This window comes from Anopheles gambiae, chromosome 3 (assembly GCF_943734735.2).
Source record: "Anopheles gambiae chromosome 3, idAnoGambNW_F1_1, whole genome shotgun sequence".
NCBI classification, from domain to species: Eukaryota; Metazoa; Arthropoda; class Insecta; order Diptera; family Culicidae; genus Anopheles; species Anopheles gambiae.
In genome coordinates, this window is record NC_064602.1 from 63,876,514 (window position 1) to 63,893,418 (window position 16,905).

The 16,905-nt window shown below is 43.5% G+C and overlaps 2 protein-coding genes across 20 annotated transcripts in view; both read right to left on the minus strand.

Moving 5' to 3' along the window:
* Positions 1–16,905, minus strand: part of LOC1275271 (hemicentin-2) — a 221,352-nt gene that overhangs the window by 93,988 nt on the left and 110,459 nt on the right. The gene's annotated exons all lie outside the window — the stretch shown is intronic.
* On the minus strand, positions 8,399–9,751 carry LOC1275274 (mitotic checkpoint protein BUB3). Its single transcript, XM_314512.6, has 2 exons — positions 9,456–9,751; positions 8,399–9,376 (listed from the first exon to the last, which is right to left on the minus strand). The coding sequence occupies exons 1-2, from the start codon at positions 9,648–9,650 to the stop codon at positions 8,588–8,590; spliced, it is 984 nt and encodes a 327-aa protein (XP_314512.4). The 5' UTR covers positions 9,651–9,751; the 3' UTR covers positions 8,399–8,587.

The window sequence follows — 16,905 nt, forward strand, 5'->3', positions numbered from 1 at the left end:
CTTCACAACAGTTCCACGAACGCACGCAATTGTCGCTACTTTATGTGCCGCTCTCCGTTTCATAAGTTGACATTCTCGCTCATGATGACTTTATGATTGCGTTCCGGGAAGGATATGAAACCGTTGCAAAATTAATAAAGATCTTCGCCAAATTGACGCCGCCCGCAGAAACGTGAGGAGCCGCGCTGACAGCGTGGGGTTTAGGGAGCGCCAACACCCTCTCAACAAGAAAGAAGTCATCCTCCCTTTTCCCAAGCGCGTAATATAGTCCAAAACGACGAATTGATACCACACAAAATTATTTCCTATTGCTGCGTCAACATTATTAATCACCTGGCGGTGGGAGAGTGCACGTCTTCGCTTCAACTGGTGCTGTTGCGGCTGCTGGTGTAGCTGTTGCTGATTGCGGGGTATTATCTTGTCCTTCGAGTGGAGTTTTCGAAAGGATTTTGCTGGTTCTTCTCGTTGATCAAGATTTATGCTCGTCTCGCCTGTCAGGAGACGCAGTTTGGCTCTGCCTGCTGCTTCTCTGAAGCTCCGAAACAGCTCCGAATGCTTTAAAATAAATGCAAATAAATTCCCATCCCGAACCAACGAGTCAGAACATTCCCATCCGCTACTAGGTAGTACCTCTTTGGGAAGGATTTTGCGGATCGGCGTCGCGACTCGAATCTCTTTTATTCCTTTCCATCAAGCAACACGTCCCAGTCCGTTTTGCTGTAAAGCACAGCGAAGCTTAAGGTTTTTTTTTTGCATCCATTTTCTGGTAAGTTGAAAGTGCGCAAATTTGTGACTCTCTCAGGTCTCGTTTCGGCCTCCCAAAATCCGTTGCCATCATTATCAACTAAGCGCGCGGCCGGCGAGTATGCCGAGACTAGCAAAAGGCACAATAAAACCTCATTGGGGCGGACCGAAGCTGAAAAATTTATTTTCCTTTCCATGATGCAGAATTAAACAAGCATACGAGGCGCGCTTTACGGTAGAAAAATCTTTTCGGCAATGGCGTTCGTTAAGCCGGTTCTCTAGGGACGGCAGTGCGGCAGAAAATTATAGGCAGCGCGAAGAGAGACGTGAGCTGATAGCAATTTTATGACGAACCAGCTTTCTTTCGCCAGCGTTGCAATGAAAAGTTGCGGTTGGTAAAAAATCAAAAATGCATGATAGTGGTATCATCGTGCGGTGAAAGAAAAGGAGCTTTGAATTTAGTTTTGAATAAACATAATTTAAGTTTGCTTTGCACCAAAGCTGTACAATGCGGATGAAATAAGTCCAGCTTTTCGTTTCTTTTCAGTTACTTCTGGCATACAGTAACCAAAACATGGTTACTAATTTAAAAGCAAAATCAAGGAGTTTTGCTTTTTGGTTCATTTTATTTCCTTCTTTATTCTTTAGACATATATTTCTTTCTGCATTATAATGATGAGTTCGTAATAAGGTTTATTTTCTCGTATGTGTTAGTTACATGACTTTGGTGAATACGTGATATAAATATTTTATGAAAAAAATATAGTTGTGTCACCTTACATGAACATATAATTTAGTTTAATTTATACTAACCCAACACTCCGTATTAAATATGTTCCAGTGCACATTAGATAGTTCGAATCTTTTAATCAGAACGATTTGCATCCTCACTTTGTTAGGCATCACTTAAGAATCCATTATTTTTTTAAAGAAATGGCAATGAAACATGGGACAGGGAAAATGTAATAAAATAAAGCAATATAATATAAACATAAATCTATTTTTAAAACAATATTTATTCTATGTAAAACGAATTGTTCAATGTAATCAACCAAGTAAAATATTATTTTGAAATGCTTATTCGATACTCAGTACTAAATTAAGAGGAGGCTACCAAAAGTGTACACAGGAAACAATATTATTTTATCATAGCTGCCTACAATTCAAAATTCCTTAACTTACGACATATTTATGGTAGCTACATTTAATCACCAAGAGGAAAATTTATCAATGTCTTTCAAGCTTACACAGTAATATGTTTGTAATATTATAGTATCTAATGTTGAAGCTAAGTTGACCATGAATGTTGTTGTGCATTTTATAGCAACATTTATGAATGTTAAATATATCTCAAAAGACAGCGATTGAACATGTTATTTTTTCGGATTTAACAGTTAGGTTTTCTTTACTCGTTTTGATTATCAAACTTTTATGTGGAATGTTTTAATGACAGTTATGATGTTATGATGATAATATTAAATTTTATTATTATAGAGTTGGTCGTAAATCGTATGTTTAGTATTGGTTAAACCTGTCATTGAATTCATAGCATATCTTGTTAAAAACTAGCTTCATATTTTAAAGTTAAAAACTGAGTTAAGCTCAACAAAATAATTTATTTATTTTAATTTGCTAATAATTTATCAATCAAATGTCATGGCAGTACATATCTAAGATCGTCTACTCTTAACATAATTAGGGTATTAATCAATTTTTTTGTTCATGCCAACACGATTTGGCTCGCCCTTATGCATTGAGCAAATTTTGAGTTTCGAGGTATGGTCATGCTCAGAAGGGTTACTAATTGTAGATAGACAGTTCAGTAGCCTTAATGAGAATCATTTATCAATATTTTATTTTGCCTACTTTTGGGCGTTTTTAGGCATGCGCTTACGCTAGAAATACACGTTAAGGAGTTTTCGGTTGCTTTTTTTATTCACTCTAAATTGAATTTATAGCTTAATTGTCCTCTCCTCCTGTCCTATGTAAAATACTCTTGGTATAACTATTGTGTTCCGAATAGGATATTAAAATATTTTAAAAATGTTCTTATAATGTCTTTATAATGCACACCTGTAAGAAGGTGTTCAATTTTTAATCATAAAATTTGACAAATGGTGAATTATTTAAAAATGTTGTGTGACTTGTTTGTCGTGATTGAGCGATACATAAAGAGCCTGAATTGCCTAAAACTGCTGAAAACTAATCTTGATTAGGAAGAAGCCACATTTCTGGTTAATTTAGAGTTGGTGTCTAAAAAGAACAGCTTTACTAAAGTCAGAAAAGCGACTCTAAAGGATCAAAATCTCTAACATTGACGTAAAACCAACAATCACTAATATTACTACCACACCATCACACAGAAGAGATATCATGCGCATGGTTTTCGTGTTTGTACATTTCATGAGCGAAATAAGCTTACGAATTTAACATTCAGCACCAAAGCGTCATCATGGCGAGCGTTATTGGGAGGAACATGCTTAATCACGCTAAGGCGCACAGTACACAATCAATTAGGAGCTAAGCCGATGCTTGATAAGCGCAATGCAAAGTATAATTTTAATTGTTAACGATGCAAGATATCAGACAGCATGGGAGCAAGTCTTGAGGCAACAAAATTACTGCATTATCCGGTTTTACGGTAGCCGTAAAGTGGTGCAGCAAAGGATTTTGTTGTTTTGCATACCGTTCGGATTACGATTTTTTTTCTGCGTCTGTTTCCTTGTTTACCTATTTTTGTGTACCCGGAAACCAAATAAAGCGATAAAATTTAAGCACGTTTCACGCTGATTATTTAAAAACCATGCCAACATTTCTATTTCCCATAAAGAAGGACCGTCCCTGAAGGATTGAGTTCTTTTCTTTACTCCTTTTTTTGTGTAAATATACTTTTTATTATTCCCCTCTAAATCCCACTTTAACGACCCCCTCGATCGGGATTCGTTTCCACAAATCCTTCCAAATTTAGCTTCGCGTAGTGTTTGTGGAGCATTTTTGATGCTTTTTCCCAGAGTGTTTATACGCCAAGGTGTAACCATAGCAACAGGACCACCGTATACCGGTTTCTATCTGCACTGTGTTGCTGTGCTCGTCGAGGTAACAAAAGGAAGTTGTACAATCCGTTCCAACAAGGGAGAGACTTCCCCACGTGTCCTTTCTATCCAGTATCCCAATGCCCTACGCTTTGCGGAAAAAAAAATACCAGAACTCAGCCAACCCATGCCCGGATATTAAATCTTGCCACCTCCTTCCGGGATGCAGCAAACTCAAAGCAAGGCAAGGTCAGCACATTTCAAAGGATGTTCCTTTTTTGCGTGGGTAATAAAATAGGGATTTCTATCGAAATTCGCAAAAAATAGGTCCCATAAAAGCATGCCACCTCCCCAGCGCCATACTACTGCTTGTTGTTTGTCCAACCCTCCCCCACGCAACATGGAAATCAAACAATCGATTAAACCTTTCAGGACCAAAAAATGAAAGCGCGAACATTGGGGACATTTTTTGTTGATGGCAGCGTTGCTCTTTCAAATACTAATCAGAAAATTGGAGTTGATTGTGTAGCGAGCAACCCTTTTTGGAACTTTTCCTTATGCTGGGAGCGAATCTGGAGGAACAATCTTTGAACTGAATAATTTACACCATCATAGTGCAAACATTTACTATCTTATCGTGCCAAACAACAATAGAAATGTGACACTCTTTTCTTTACTGGAACAGGACAGAACCTTTCGTAAAGTAAATATTGCCGAAATCGAACAGACACCAAAGAAACAAACTAGACCAATCGAGAAGGTCTCTTGAACTCGTTCTCTCTTTCTCCCACACTTACTCTCTTCTCTGTTTCCGGCTGTTTGATACCAGGTCAACGCAGCGCCCAAATCACGATAAAAGATAAAAACGTGCTTTTACCCAAATTTTGAGCCCATATCCCATGCGATGCGCGAGAAACTCTTCCAGTTTCTTATTTTTTCCACCGGCCTGCAGGCGAAGTGGGAAGAAAGACTCGAGCATAACTGAGCTGACAGTTACACCGGTTCAGGTGCAGTAATACCTGGTTGGGTAATTCCCGTTCCCTTCCTTACGTTCCCTGCGATCGCTTTCCTTTGCTGAGTATCCACCTTGGTAGAGGTAAGAAAAAACTGAGCAAAAGTTTACCTTCTTTTTATTTCGCTTCCCTTCCACTTTTACATTCACTGATAACGACGACCGAAATATGCACACGTTTCCGCGCGCGGCTGGGAAGGAAACGTTCGTTCAACGAAGCCGTTGCCAGAACAAAAGTTGTACAAAAAAGAAATAGCACAGTAAATAGTACGCAAAAGGGAAGGGAATTTGACCCTCGCAGCATCTTTTCTTGGTATACTTTTTATCAAATATTTGCATTGTGTGTCCTGTGTCATTCGGAGCCCGCCTCCGTCCCGGCCCACTGATAAGGTGAAGTAATTTCATTTCTCATCCCAGCGCATGATGGTGTTCCGGAAGTGTTCTAGAAGCGAAGATTAAAGCGAGACGAAGAACCATGCCGCCAGTCCACCAAGAACCGGCATTAAACAGTAATGAAGGACGGGAGCGCGTATCTGTAAGGCGTAAATCGATTCACGAAAACAGAAAACGTGACAACCGTTGACACGAAACAGGTAAACTTTCTTCACCGAAATTTCTGTTCCGTTGGAATCGTTCTTCCGGTTTGTCGGATGCTCCGTACAGCTCAGTATCATTCATAAATGATGTAATTTTCTTCGTTTCTTCAACGGGCGCGAATTGTAGTGTTTTGATGGTGATGTAGCGTTTGCTTATGTCCGGGACCTTACGGTTGACCCCAGACCGGCCATATCCAAAGTAAGTGCAGAGCACAGCTAATGCAAACCGCGGCCCAACGAAACTAGGATGAGACACGCTTCAACGCGCAAACTTCTAGCCAAATGTAATGAAGTACTATTTACGATCTAACTACTGCTAACCCGCAAATGGGAGGATTTCTGGGAGGCTGTGGAGCATGGCCAAAGAGCGTCCGTTGCGTTGCTCTGTGGCGAAAGTGTGGTGCTCGAGACCTTTCTCCAAAAATCCTACCCCGCCCGTTCGTAAACATCCGACGAGTAACGATTGTCGTCATCAACGAAGATTGCTTGCTGGCAATCGAGAAAAGTAATGACATTTTCGCACAGCCACAGCAGAAGAGGCTAGAACCTTCGAAACATAGACAAATTTGCGACCGTAATATAAACTCGCTTCCGTTCCCGTTCGCTTCTCGGATGTTTTTATTTTTGTTGTTGTTCCAGTACTTGCAGCACCATGGGCGATTGGAGGGGCGCTTCCCGGGCAAATGGAACATATTGCCCCACCATTCGCTTTCATCTTTCATCTGAACAGCGTGTTCGTGTTCTCGAAGACCGTAGACCGCTACCGGACCGGATCATATCCCTTCAGCTGCTTCATCGTTGGCTCTATAGTACGTGATTAACCTTGATGTGCTGCCGTACTCCCGAATATGGAGTGAGAGGCCAAGCTTCTTCTGAAAGGTTATGGATCTAGATGGAAAGTTTTACAGTGCTGCTACTTCTACTGAACTAAGGCGGGAAACCACCGCCGCCGAAAAACGAAACCATCAGCATCGTACAAAGTGGAACATCCCGTTTTTGAAGGACCTGGAAACGAAGCACTGCGACTCTACTAGTGCCATCTCGGGGTAACCATGTAGGGCATAAATCGCTTCATTTATTTCCATTACGGGACGTGCATTAGATTTTTTGCTTTTCTGGAAGGCGCGCTCTTCAACGTTTGCACACACACACACACACAATAGAAAAAAAAACCTTTCAAAAAAGGATTACACCGGGAACACATTCGTGAGTGCTGCCATCCGAAAATATGAGGGAATATATTTTTTCACAACCCCTTCGCTCCTCTCTAAAAGAGCCAGGGAGTTGTGAAATGGCGAGTTCATCAAATGGCATTTCTACGTTATGGAGTGCAATGAATTCTCGAGAAGAATTGGTGGAGAGACGTTTGTTACTGGGAAAATCCGCGTAACCCAATACCATGCGAACGGTGGATGTATTTTTCTCTTTACTGGAAATCTTCACCACGTTAACCTTGACCTTAATTGTGCAGCAATATGCTCTCTAATTTCAATCTCACTGTATTGCTGCACACAATCCGGATCCGTCTACGACGACATTATTAGTAGCTCCCCTCTAAACGCTATGTCTACTAGACGGTGTACTGTTAATAGTGCTACCAGCTTCTCGATTGCCTTTTCCGTTAAGCTACCGAATGGTTACAAATTCAATTTACACTCGATCAAAGCAATCTCTGTCTATCGGTGATACGGACGGGCAGTTCCTACTAGCGCCAAGTCGATCCACTGCAAGGAAAGCAACGTGTTTGCTTGGATCGTGCGGTCAAGAATGCAAAACTTTTCCCTCGCATGGCGTCTTCAGAGTTAAGATAACGTTACTTTTGACTGTTTTTTCACGTCGCAAATGACCAACTTGGTGGTGATTGGTGCGCTATCGCTACCCCTCCACGAAGTTTGTGGCCCGGGCCGTGGCGAATCTTGCCAGCACACGATATCAACCGTTGCTCGTTTCACGTTTCTACACGAACTGTTGGGTTTTTTTTTTGTTTTTGCTGGAAACTACTGCAGAACAAGTGAACCTCAACAGAAGGCTCCAGATTCACGGACTCCGGATCATAGTAATAGTTCCCGATAGGTGGTAGAGAGCCAAGAAACCATCAGACAAATCAGCAGTAATGCCCGCCATGACCATTGCCAGCAACGACTTTCACTTGTGTCTTTCCGTTTATCGGACACAATTTTATGTTCAAACTTTGCTCCGGCGCTGGAACGTGCCACAAGTTTCGGGTAACGGCAGTCAAACAGACCGACCGACCGACCAACCATCTTGGCAGAAAAAGATTCCGGGAACCGACCAACGTTTCGACCTCTGGGGCAGATTTTGGAAAAGCGTTGGAGTTCGTTAGAGCTTTCCGGATATGCTCTATCTTTGCCCCATCCATCCCTGTATACCATTTCAACCCTTCCAACCACACATCTTCCCGCAGCCAATGATGAAGGGTAGGGCGCATGCCCCGAAGCGTGTGGAATGTGGTCAAAAACAAAAGACGTCCCACAGTGGCTGTTCCACATTCAGTAACACTATTTGGAAAATTGAACCCTCACCACCACCAACGGGTGCCGTGCACTACCTCCTTTCCTCTCGTATAGGAGAAATAGTTGTGTAATCTTTCTTTTCATCTGTTCTCATCCACCTCCCCGGGAGCTGAGAAGCACTGACCATGATTGAAGCTGAAGCTAATTTTTCGTACTTGGTGAGCGTTCGAATCGAACGCCATCGTTTCATTACAGTGCAGTGTGGTGGTTAGGACGATTGCTCCGTATGGTTTTATGGCTAGTGCGGGAGAGAGTACATTGAAAGCAGTCCATTTGCAGTAAAAGGGACGAAACGAGCGTACCGCACTATGCCTCATTGAACTTCAAACGAAATTTGTCGGAATACAGCACCACCATGCAGGATTGCTGATATGAGCTTCCATGCACCCCGCGTCACCGCATGTTCTACTTTCTTCTTTTCTCTGCACTATCATCGTTGCATTAGTTGATTCAATTGAATTAAAGTGTGTTTAGCGTATGTTTGGAAGTAAAATTGGTTTGCTCTATATTTCCAGGAAGTCAATGGGCTATATTTCCTCTGTCCTTTCGTCCCTATCGAAAAGCTGGATGAGCACGTACATCGATTTAAATTCTACTTAACTAAACTTAGTTTATTACATTCAATACATTTAGAGCGCAAAAACCTCTCTCCCCCTCGAAGGTCCCATCCTATTTCGGTCGTGTCTCCTGCTCGCTCACGTAGCGCACGTACAGCGTCGGCTCCGGGTACGGTTCCGGTGGGGTTTCGGCCTCATCCATGTACGAACAGGCGATCGCGAGCGCACTGCCGTCCTCGCTGAAGCACAGGCTCGATATCGAACTATCGTACATGTGGAACTGACACAGCCGCTTCTTGTTGAACCCATCCCAAATGTTTACGAACCCATCGGAACCGCCCGTGGCGAAGGTGTGGTACACGTTGTGGAAGCTAATCGCGTTCACCGGATAGATGTGTTCGATCTCGTTCTGCTTCGACCGATGGCACTTGAAGGCAAACTTTTTCTTCTGCCACTCGGGGCTCGGATTGAAGTACTCGAGCGCCACCCGGCCCTCGATCGAGCTCATCACGTAGCCCTCCTTGTTCGGGAAGCAGCGCACGGTGCGGGTCTGGTACTTGAGGGACGATTCGCGCCGCTCGACGTAGTTGCTCATGTGTCGCAGATCCCAGATCAGCACCTTCCGGTCGGAGGTGGCCACCACGAGCCGCTCCTCGATGCAGCTCATCGAGTACACCTTGCCGGCGCTCTGGTCGTACGTGCCGACACACTCCTTCTCGCGCCCGTCCCACAGCTTCACCGTCCGGTCCCAGCTGCCGGTCAGTATGCCGTTCACCATCGACGCGTACTCAACACACTTCACCGCGGCATCGTGCGTCCCCAGGTTGTGCTCGATGTGTGTGTTCAGGTCGTACAGCTTCACCGTGTTGTCCAGCCCGCCGCTGACAGTTTTTACCGAATCCTGCACCCGGCGAAATCGGTAATCGGATTAGATGCATGTATCACGATAATCGGGACTAGAAAGCGAAAATGGAGCTTACCAGAAAGGCACAGTCCAGCACGGGCGAGGTGTGGAAAAACTTGTGCCGCAGCGTATTGTTGACAACATCGTACAGCCGGACGCTGGTGTCCCAGGACGCGACGAGCAGGAATTGGTTCGTTTTGGGCGCAAACTTCACCGACGATATTACGTCGCTCGGTGCGTTGAGGATTTGCACTTCCGCTTTGCGTGCCATTTCTGTGTGTTTTCACCCGAATAAATCCACAAATTTCTAGCAGCCGACCGCACCACAACACAAGCTTTGAACACAACGACAATCAATGATGCCGCAGCCAGCTGTCAAAACGTTCAAAACGACCGGTATTAGTACGCATGCTCAGATACAGGTGGCGCGACGAATGCCGACGATTGCCGAAGGGAGCCGAAGGTGACGTTCGAAAACGAGAAAAACGCGCACCGCGAAGGTGGAACGCAAAGGGCTAAGGAACAGTGGTAGTGACGAAATCGATATTACGCTTGTTCGTTTAATTTGGCCGTTGCTTGTGTGTGAGATTGTATACCATCAAGTGCTGTGGCGTTCTTATTTGACCGTTTTATGGATGGAAAGATTTTGATCGAGCATACATGATTTTTTAAGAGATTCGCAACCATCGTCAGCATTCACGGAGCCTGATAAGAAATAGGAAAAATACAGGTTGAGTGAGAAAAAATAGGGATAGGATTTAAAACACAACCCCTCGACGAAATTTGTGGTACATGAAGCTAAAATTAATTATTCCTTCAAATCCATACAGTAGACTACAAATCCTTTCCAAAAAAGGGTCGCCCCTAAATAGAAGTGGATGGAATTATTTCCCTCAAACATAAGATAACGGTCACCGAAACACTGTTCCACCACCCTGCAGAATGATAACAGCTCAAGGGTGGGAGAAAAGCCTGCAGGCAAATTGTGCTGTGGATTAAGAACTGCTTGAACCCTTAAGATAGCGTTATTGTATGTGCAGTACAGACATAAGTCCCACCGAAACCGGTGATCACGTGCTGCTGCTGCTGCTGCTGTGGTGTGGATTGAAGTCGCGTAACTTTTTGCCACACGGTAGCTACGATAGTACGGTAATACGAGAGCCAGAGCCCACGCAGCCAAGCCAGCATACTTTTGCCACAAGCGTTTACGGTAAACTTTTCGTCTTACCGAGAAGTGTGCGGCCGCACACTTTTCTTATAGATGGGGAAAAGAAAAAGCCATTCTAAGCACACTCGACACGCGTCGACGTATTCTAATCTTTTAATTCGTTCATTTGCACGCGCCCAAAGCTCGCGACCCGCTTACCCGGTGTGGAAAACCGTACGTAGGTTTAATCAGATTTGAACAGATTCTCGTATGCGCGACCTGCCACCAGCCACTGGAAAATTGTTGTAGAGCTTCGTACGATGCTGCTCGTTCTGAGCATGCTTGGAGAAGGAGAATATTTCATACTGTGTACTGCCATTTTTTCCTCTTTTATCAGACTGTTGATTTTACTTTCAGGATGTTAAAAATTCGGGCAACAATTAGACGCTCCAAGCTACCCGGGCATCAACAAACCCACAACGGTACAGAAAAACACAAAACCAGTCCAATTCGAATGCTTTTTATACATACCGTACAACCCGTACGAAATGGTGCACGGTCGGGTTGACGATTTGGAGGTAAAATATTTTAGCCCTTGCCGTTCCGTTCTAATGATTTTAATAAGCTCTCTCGTATAATTTACCCGGCTCCTAGTCCCTTACCCGTTTTCGCCGTGATCTTCAGCACCGTCCGATGTGAATTTTCTAAAATTTACGTTGGTGGTATCAACTCGGGAGGCTCAAACACATATCACCAACAGCACACAGTGACGCTGCTGTCCATGAAGCTCACGAAACGTCGAACGACAGCCGCACGAATACTCGGCATGTGGTGCCTGGTGAACGTTTGCTTATTAAATAATGAACGATAACGCCTTCATTAGCATGCGCCTTGTGGGTTTGCAAATGATGGACGTTGGCAGCCAAAATTCGCAAGTAGTTTGCTTTTTCGGTAATTGATTAGATTTAACTTAATTATGTGCGAATCATATAGTTGCCGCGTAGATTAAATGTCAGTTACACCCTAGACCCATCCCTCACGGGTTTGAAGCTCGGTTTTGAATTCCAAACAGCTTTAGAGCAACCTACGCAGCAAAGAGAATGCGCACTAATATTTGTACGAAATACAGCTTTGAGCATTATTTGTGATATAATGCCACCCTTTAAAAAAAAAAGTTCCAACAATTTATAGCTCAATGCAGAGTTTGCGTGTTTGCAGTTTGTTTTAATGAACAATATAAAAATATTTATAGACCACTGGCACTACCCAAAACCACAGTGTAGTTGATGAAACTTGTCGAAACTCTTCATAAACCGGCCGCACATCTCGTCGGGCAACGTTTCCGGACATTTCGGTGGCCATTACTCTCACCCGCACGCACCCCGAAGCCGCACCGGATCGATAAACCAGTTGATGGCGGACCGAGCCAGTGCTGGGTGCATTCCGATACACGCTTCTGGGTGCCTGGGTGTTTGCGTGTATCCATAAATTAAGAAGAAAAAACACGGTGATTCCAAACCCAATTGCAGTGAGCAACACTGCGCTCTTTTTTTTTTCGTTGTTGTTTATGCTACTCCAATATCCTTCCCTTCAACCGAAACGTCCACCGGCGGTGTGCCTACCACTGCCGGTTCGCATAGTTAATTACGCTTTTTTCTTTGTCACCGTGGACATCAAACTCGGGATCGTTCTTTGCAAATGACCGATCGAAATGGAACTCCTACTCCTGCACACGGTCGTACAAAAAGGGGGTTGGGTGGTGGTGGTGGTGGTGGCAGTGCTGTCATTAGCTGCGCTTGTGTGCGAATTTATAATCTGCAAAATTTACGACCTTCAACAGAAAACCCCAAATGCAAACCACAGCGAACCAGCTGGCCTCAGCACACATATATCCACCGGGTTTTAGGGGTGTGTGATAGGAGTGCATAAGAAGCGAAACAGACACCCCCCCCCCCCCATCCCCTCCCCTCCCTTGGTCTTCTCCTGTCTACCGAATTTAAGGGATGCGTACCGATGACTGAACAAACAAAAACTCCCGAGCACAATGATCCATTAAAATGTCCTCTCAAACACGCCATTTCGCTCCCACGGGAAACACTAACATGAGGTTTTTAGTAGTGTAGTGCTGTCACAGTGGTTCACGCTTTCCATCGCCAGATGGCACCATCGGCCACACACTACACGTCGAACGGCAGAGTTCAGTTGCACTTGCACGTACCTGCAGCACAAGCGACAGTGAGCGCGCACTCACAGCTTTGTGCGGTGTCATTATTGAACATTTGTTTGCACAAACCAGAAATGGAACGCCATGAACACAATATGATACCAAACGCTTCACATGAATGGTAAACGGTGGTGTGGCATCTCCTGCAACATACAAAGCCGAGCTGAAGCTTTGCTGCATAGCGGTATTCTTCCGTGTGCTTTATTTCTGTCTATTTTGGGTCAGATAAGAAAGGCGGCTTTCATTTTAATGAGAGGAGATTTATTCGTTGAAGGCCAGGTTTATCCTCACAAAAGAGGCTCTAGGAAGTAACCATTTGGGGCAGCAAAGAAGGATCAATGCTTTAGTATTTTGCTGATGCATCAGGCTAAGCATTATAGAGATTCTTGAATAGCATTAACAAAATCGTTCGCCTATTAGATTAAGGGCATAACATGGAAATCTATTTTGTTAACAAAACAAACTTGAAGCCTCAAAAACATTCAGCGAAGGATTCAACGAACTGTATTGCATACTGACCTCATCAACCCACACTTTCCTAATTGAATCCATTTGCCTGGCGGAGCTTACACAAAGGTTTACGGGAAGCGGAAAAACGCTTTTCATAAACACTTCCGCCCGGCGTGGTACAGAGCAGAAACCAACACAATGCGTGTAATAAATTGAGCATAAAACCCCGAAAGCCCAGATCGCCCGAGAGACTCATTAACTGGCCCACCGAGCCAGTGGCCCCGGCAAATGGCATCAATTAATATCCCTCCGAATGCCAATCATTCATCGGTGCTCGTTGAAATGCTCATAAATCCTGGCCGGGCCAAAGTTCCGCGAAACAAATGCACAATCGCTATTGGATCCGTTTATGAGTGGCCTACAAAAATAAGCATTAATATCCATTGCATCTCTTGCCCGCGCCAGCAGACTAAAAGGTCCCACCCCAAACTTTGTGGTTTAATCGATGCATCCGAGGGAGTGGGAGGGGGGGAGGGGTGGTGCGGGCGTGTGAGAAGAGTGCACAATAAATCGATCCACTCACCGACGGCCGAGCTGTGGATGGAGTAGGGAAAACGATTTCATTTCCGCTAAAACGCACCGAACTGTGCCGTAAAAGGCGGCTTTGGTTTTGATATAATGTGGTGAGTTGGCTCTTTTAGCGCTGTTTATTATCGATCAAATGGGTGAACGTTTGATACTGATTTGCTGTTTGCTGTGATGGACGGCAGACAAACAAACCCCCGAGACGTAAATAACTAGAACTGCGAGACATTCGAATTGGGTGCCTTTATCTCATTCCTTTCGCATGGCCGCGAGTCTTTTCCGATGGCCGATGACCGGAAGATAACCGCCATGTTGAAATTGATGATCGGATTATACATCACTTTTGTGGTCTGTGTGGGCTTTTTTTACTGCCTTGCTATCAAATCCCCATTCGCTGCTCGTAATCGATGCGTTTCGTTCAACGTACCAATTGAGCGGCGTTCGATGATTCTCCAAATGATGTTCAAAATTGGCTACAAAATACTAAATAGAGACATAAATTAGTGCACTGAGTTTCATACATTGAAATGCGCGACTAAAGTTTGAACTGAGCCTAATCTTTGAACCAGTTTGCTGTGAGTTAGTATGATGCTAACTACGCGCACATTAAGCTGTAATCGTACATTTCCAGGTCAGCTGAGCTCGTTTGAAGGTTTTGAACGAAAGCAGCCCTTACAGTTCCTAAAGCACTCATTACGAATGCAAATGAGGTCTGGATGGTTCGAATCGATGGTGTTTTTCGTTCACTTCTTTTGGCAGAGGGCATGGGAAAATCCAAAAATTCATTTGATACTCTGCCAAATGTCGGCCAACTCAAGCAAAGCATACTGGCTGACCAGAAACTGAAATCCCAAACCGTACCGGAAACAGCACCACATTGCGCACCATTATTGGACCACTTGCGCGATAGGGATTCGCAAGGAAATGTTTGCTGTGCACTTGTCCCTATCGCGAGATCATAGGAATGTGGGGTGGGCGATAACGATGGCCAAATTACTATTGAAAGTTGTAAAAAACCAAACTCCCTGCTGAAGCGTACGTGTGGGGAGCAGTGTGCCCGCAACCAAAGTTTGCTTCTGCGTTACGATCGGTAATCTGTAGACCAGGAAGCGGCTGAAGTCTCATTACGCACGCACACAAGAGGGTCGATCGTTGTCCATCAAATGTAATCAATATATTTACGATTGGTCGTGCAGGCGGACACCGGGCAACCGCACACAGTCGATCCAGCGACCCCTAGTAGCTAGGGCAGCGTCTAGGGTGTCCCGCGAAAGAAACATCAAGCCAATGATGGCGCGATAACTGGCGAGTGAACTTTTGCGCTATAAATACGGTGTTTATGACGATGGCAGTTTTATACCGCCTTGCGTAATGACCGATCCACTTGACCTTCTTTGTGCCTTTCCGCTGAAGAATTGCGTGAGATCAAACCAATTCCCGGGGAAACAGTGCGCTTCACGCAAATAATGGCCCAGATGTTTCGATGTTCAGTGGGTACGGGGTAGGGACGAAAATTGAAAATTCCATTGATGCACCATGACGCACGGATTGGGTTCGGTGCGGGATAAAAGTTTAGTATCTATCTCACGTGTTGTCAGCATAACATCGGGTCATAAAATATGTGTGAAACAGGCGAAAACCAAGACAACATTCGTATCGGATGGATTCGTGTGCACGATGGAGGAATACAGAATCAGTTGATCAGAGTGATCACAGTGGTGAAGTGTGTTATTATGATGTTCCTAGGAACGAAACTTTTCAACTGTTTTATGGTTTAAGGTAAGGGATTTTCGGCTCATTTGAGCTTATCAAAATTTCGCTATCCTATCTGTCAATGCATAACACTCAGAGAACAGAATAGAGCTTCTTAACTAAACTGTCCCGTTGCAAATCATTCGATTGCGAATCAATTCACTCCAGGTAAGGCGCTAGTCGACCTGAAGAGGAAGAGAATTACATCTTGAAAGAATTGTTAATACTGCTCGAGAAAAGATGAATTCATACTTTCTCTTGCCCAGTTCAACTGCAATCCGAGCACAATTCTGTACTGATAATAGAAATGCAATGAAAACTATTCATAAGAATATTACAAAGGCAGTGCTTATCAATTCAAATCAAGAAATAAATGAGAGATTTATTAGATGCCTAAGGCCATAACGAGCCTTCACTATTATATTTGAGTGCTCCCTGATTCGGTATACTTTTTTGTTTTGTTCGGTTCAGCTAAAGCAAACTTAGATTGTAAAACATTTTAATATCTGCATAAAAAATGCCATAGAAAAAAGCTCAGAGAAGTGATACACTATACACTACTTTTAGTTTCTACAGCCGCAACCCAAATTCTCGTGTTTTTGCTATATCTTCAAAAGATATTATATTGGTCAGTATGAGATGTTTGTTTGTGGTTAGAAAAAAGGAATTAGATCTAAATTCCTGTTCGGCACACTATTGACCAAATGCTCCATTTTTTATTCTAAGTTCTCTCAAGCTTTTCAAACATCGACTACAAATGTATTTACAACGGAAAATTGCCAGTTTTTCATATACCCTTATCAAAATTATTGTTTCAATATTTTCTACCCAATTAACCAATTACCCAATTGTAACCGCAATCGTGTATAATTTTGTAACGATACATTGTGTTCCTGAAAAATCAACTTTTTTATTTTATATTTTTATACAAATGGCCTTAGAAAGTTTTTTTTAATGATTGCCTAAAGTCATTTCAAACCACATTTACTATGTTTGTTGTTCTTGCGCCAGAGCACTGACTTGTTGAAAGACGTGACTGGCCTTTTGGTACAGTAATCAACTCGTACGACTTAACAACATATCAGTCATGGGTTCAAGTCGCGAATAGACCGTGCCCCCATAAGTATGACTGACTATCTTGGTATGTGTAAACCATTAAGTCACTGAAAGCCAAGCCCCACTAGTGGTTAAGGCTGGCAAAGAAGAAGAAGCAGACAATGCAACAAAATATAAATAAAAAAAAACATATTCCGAATTTAAGTAAAATCAACCTTCTCTCGTAATTTATTCAATTGCGGTTAAGAAACTAGACGGTACACAGTAACGGATTCCCCAAAAATGCTAACGATTACATTGAGCATACGCATA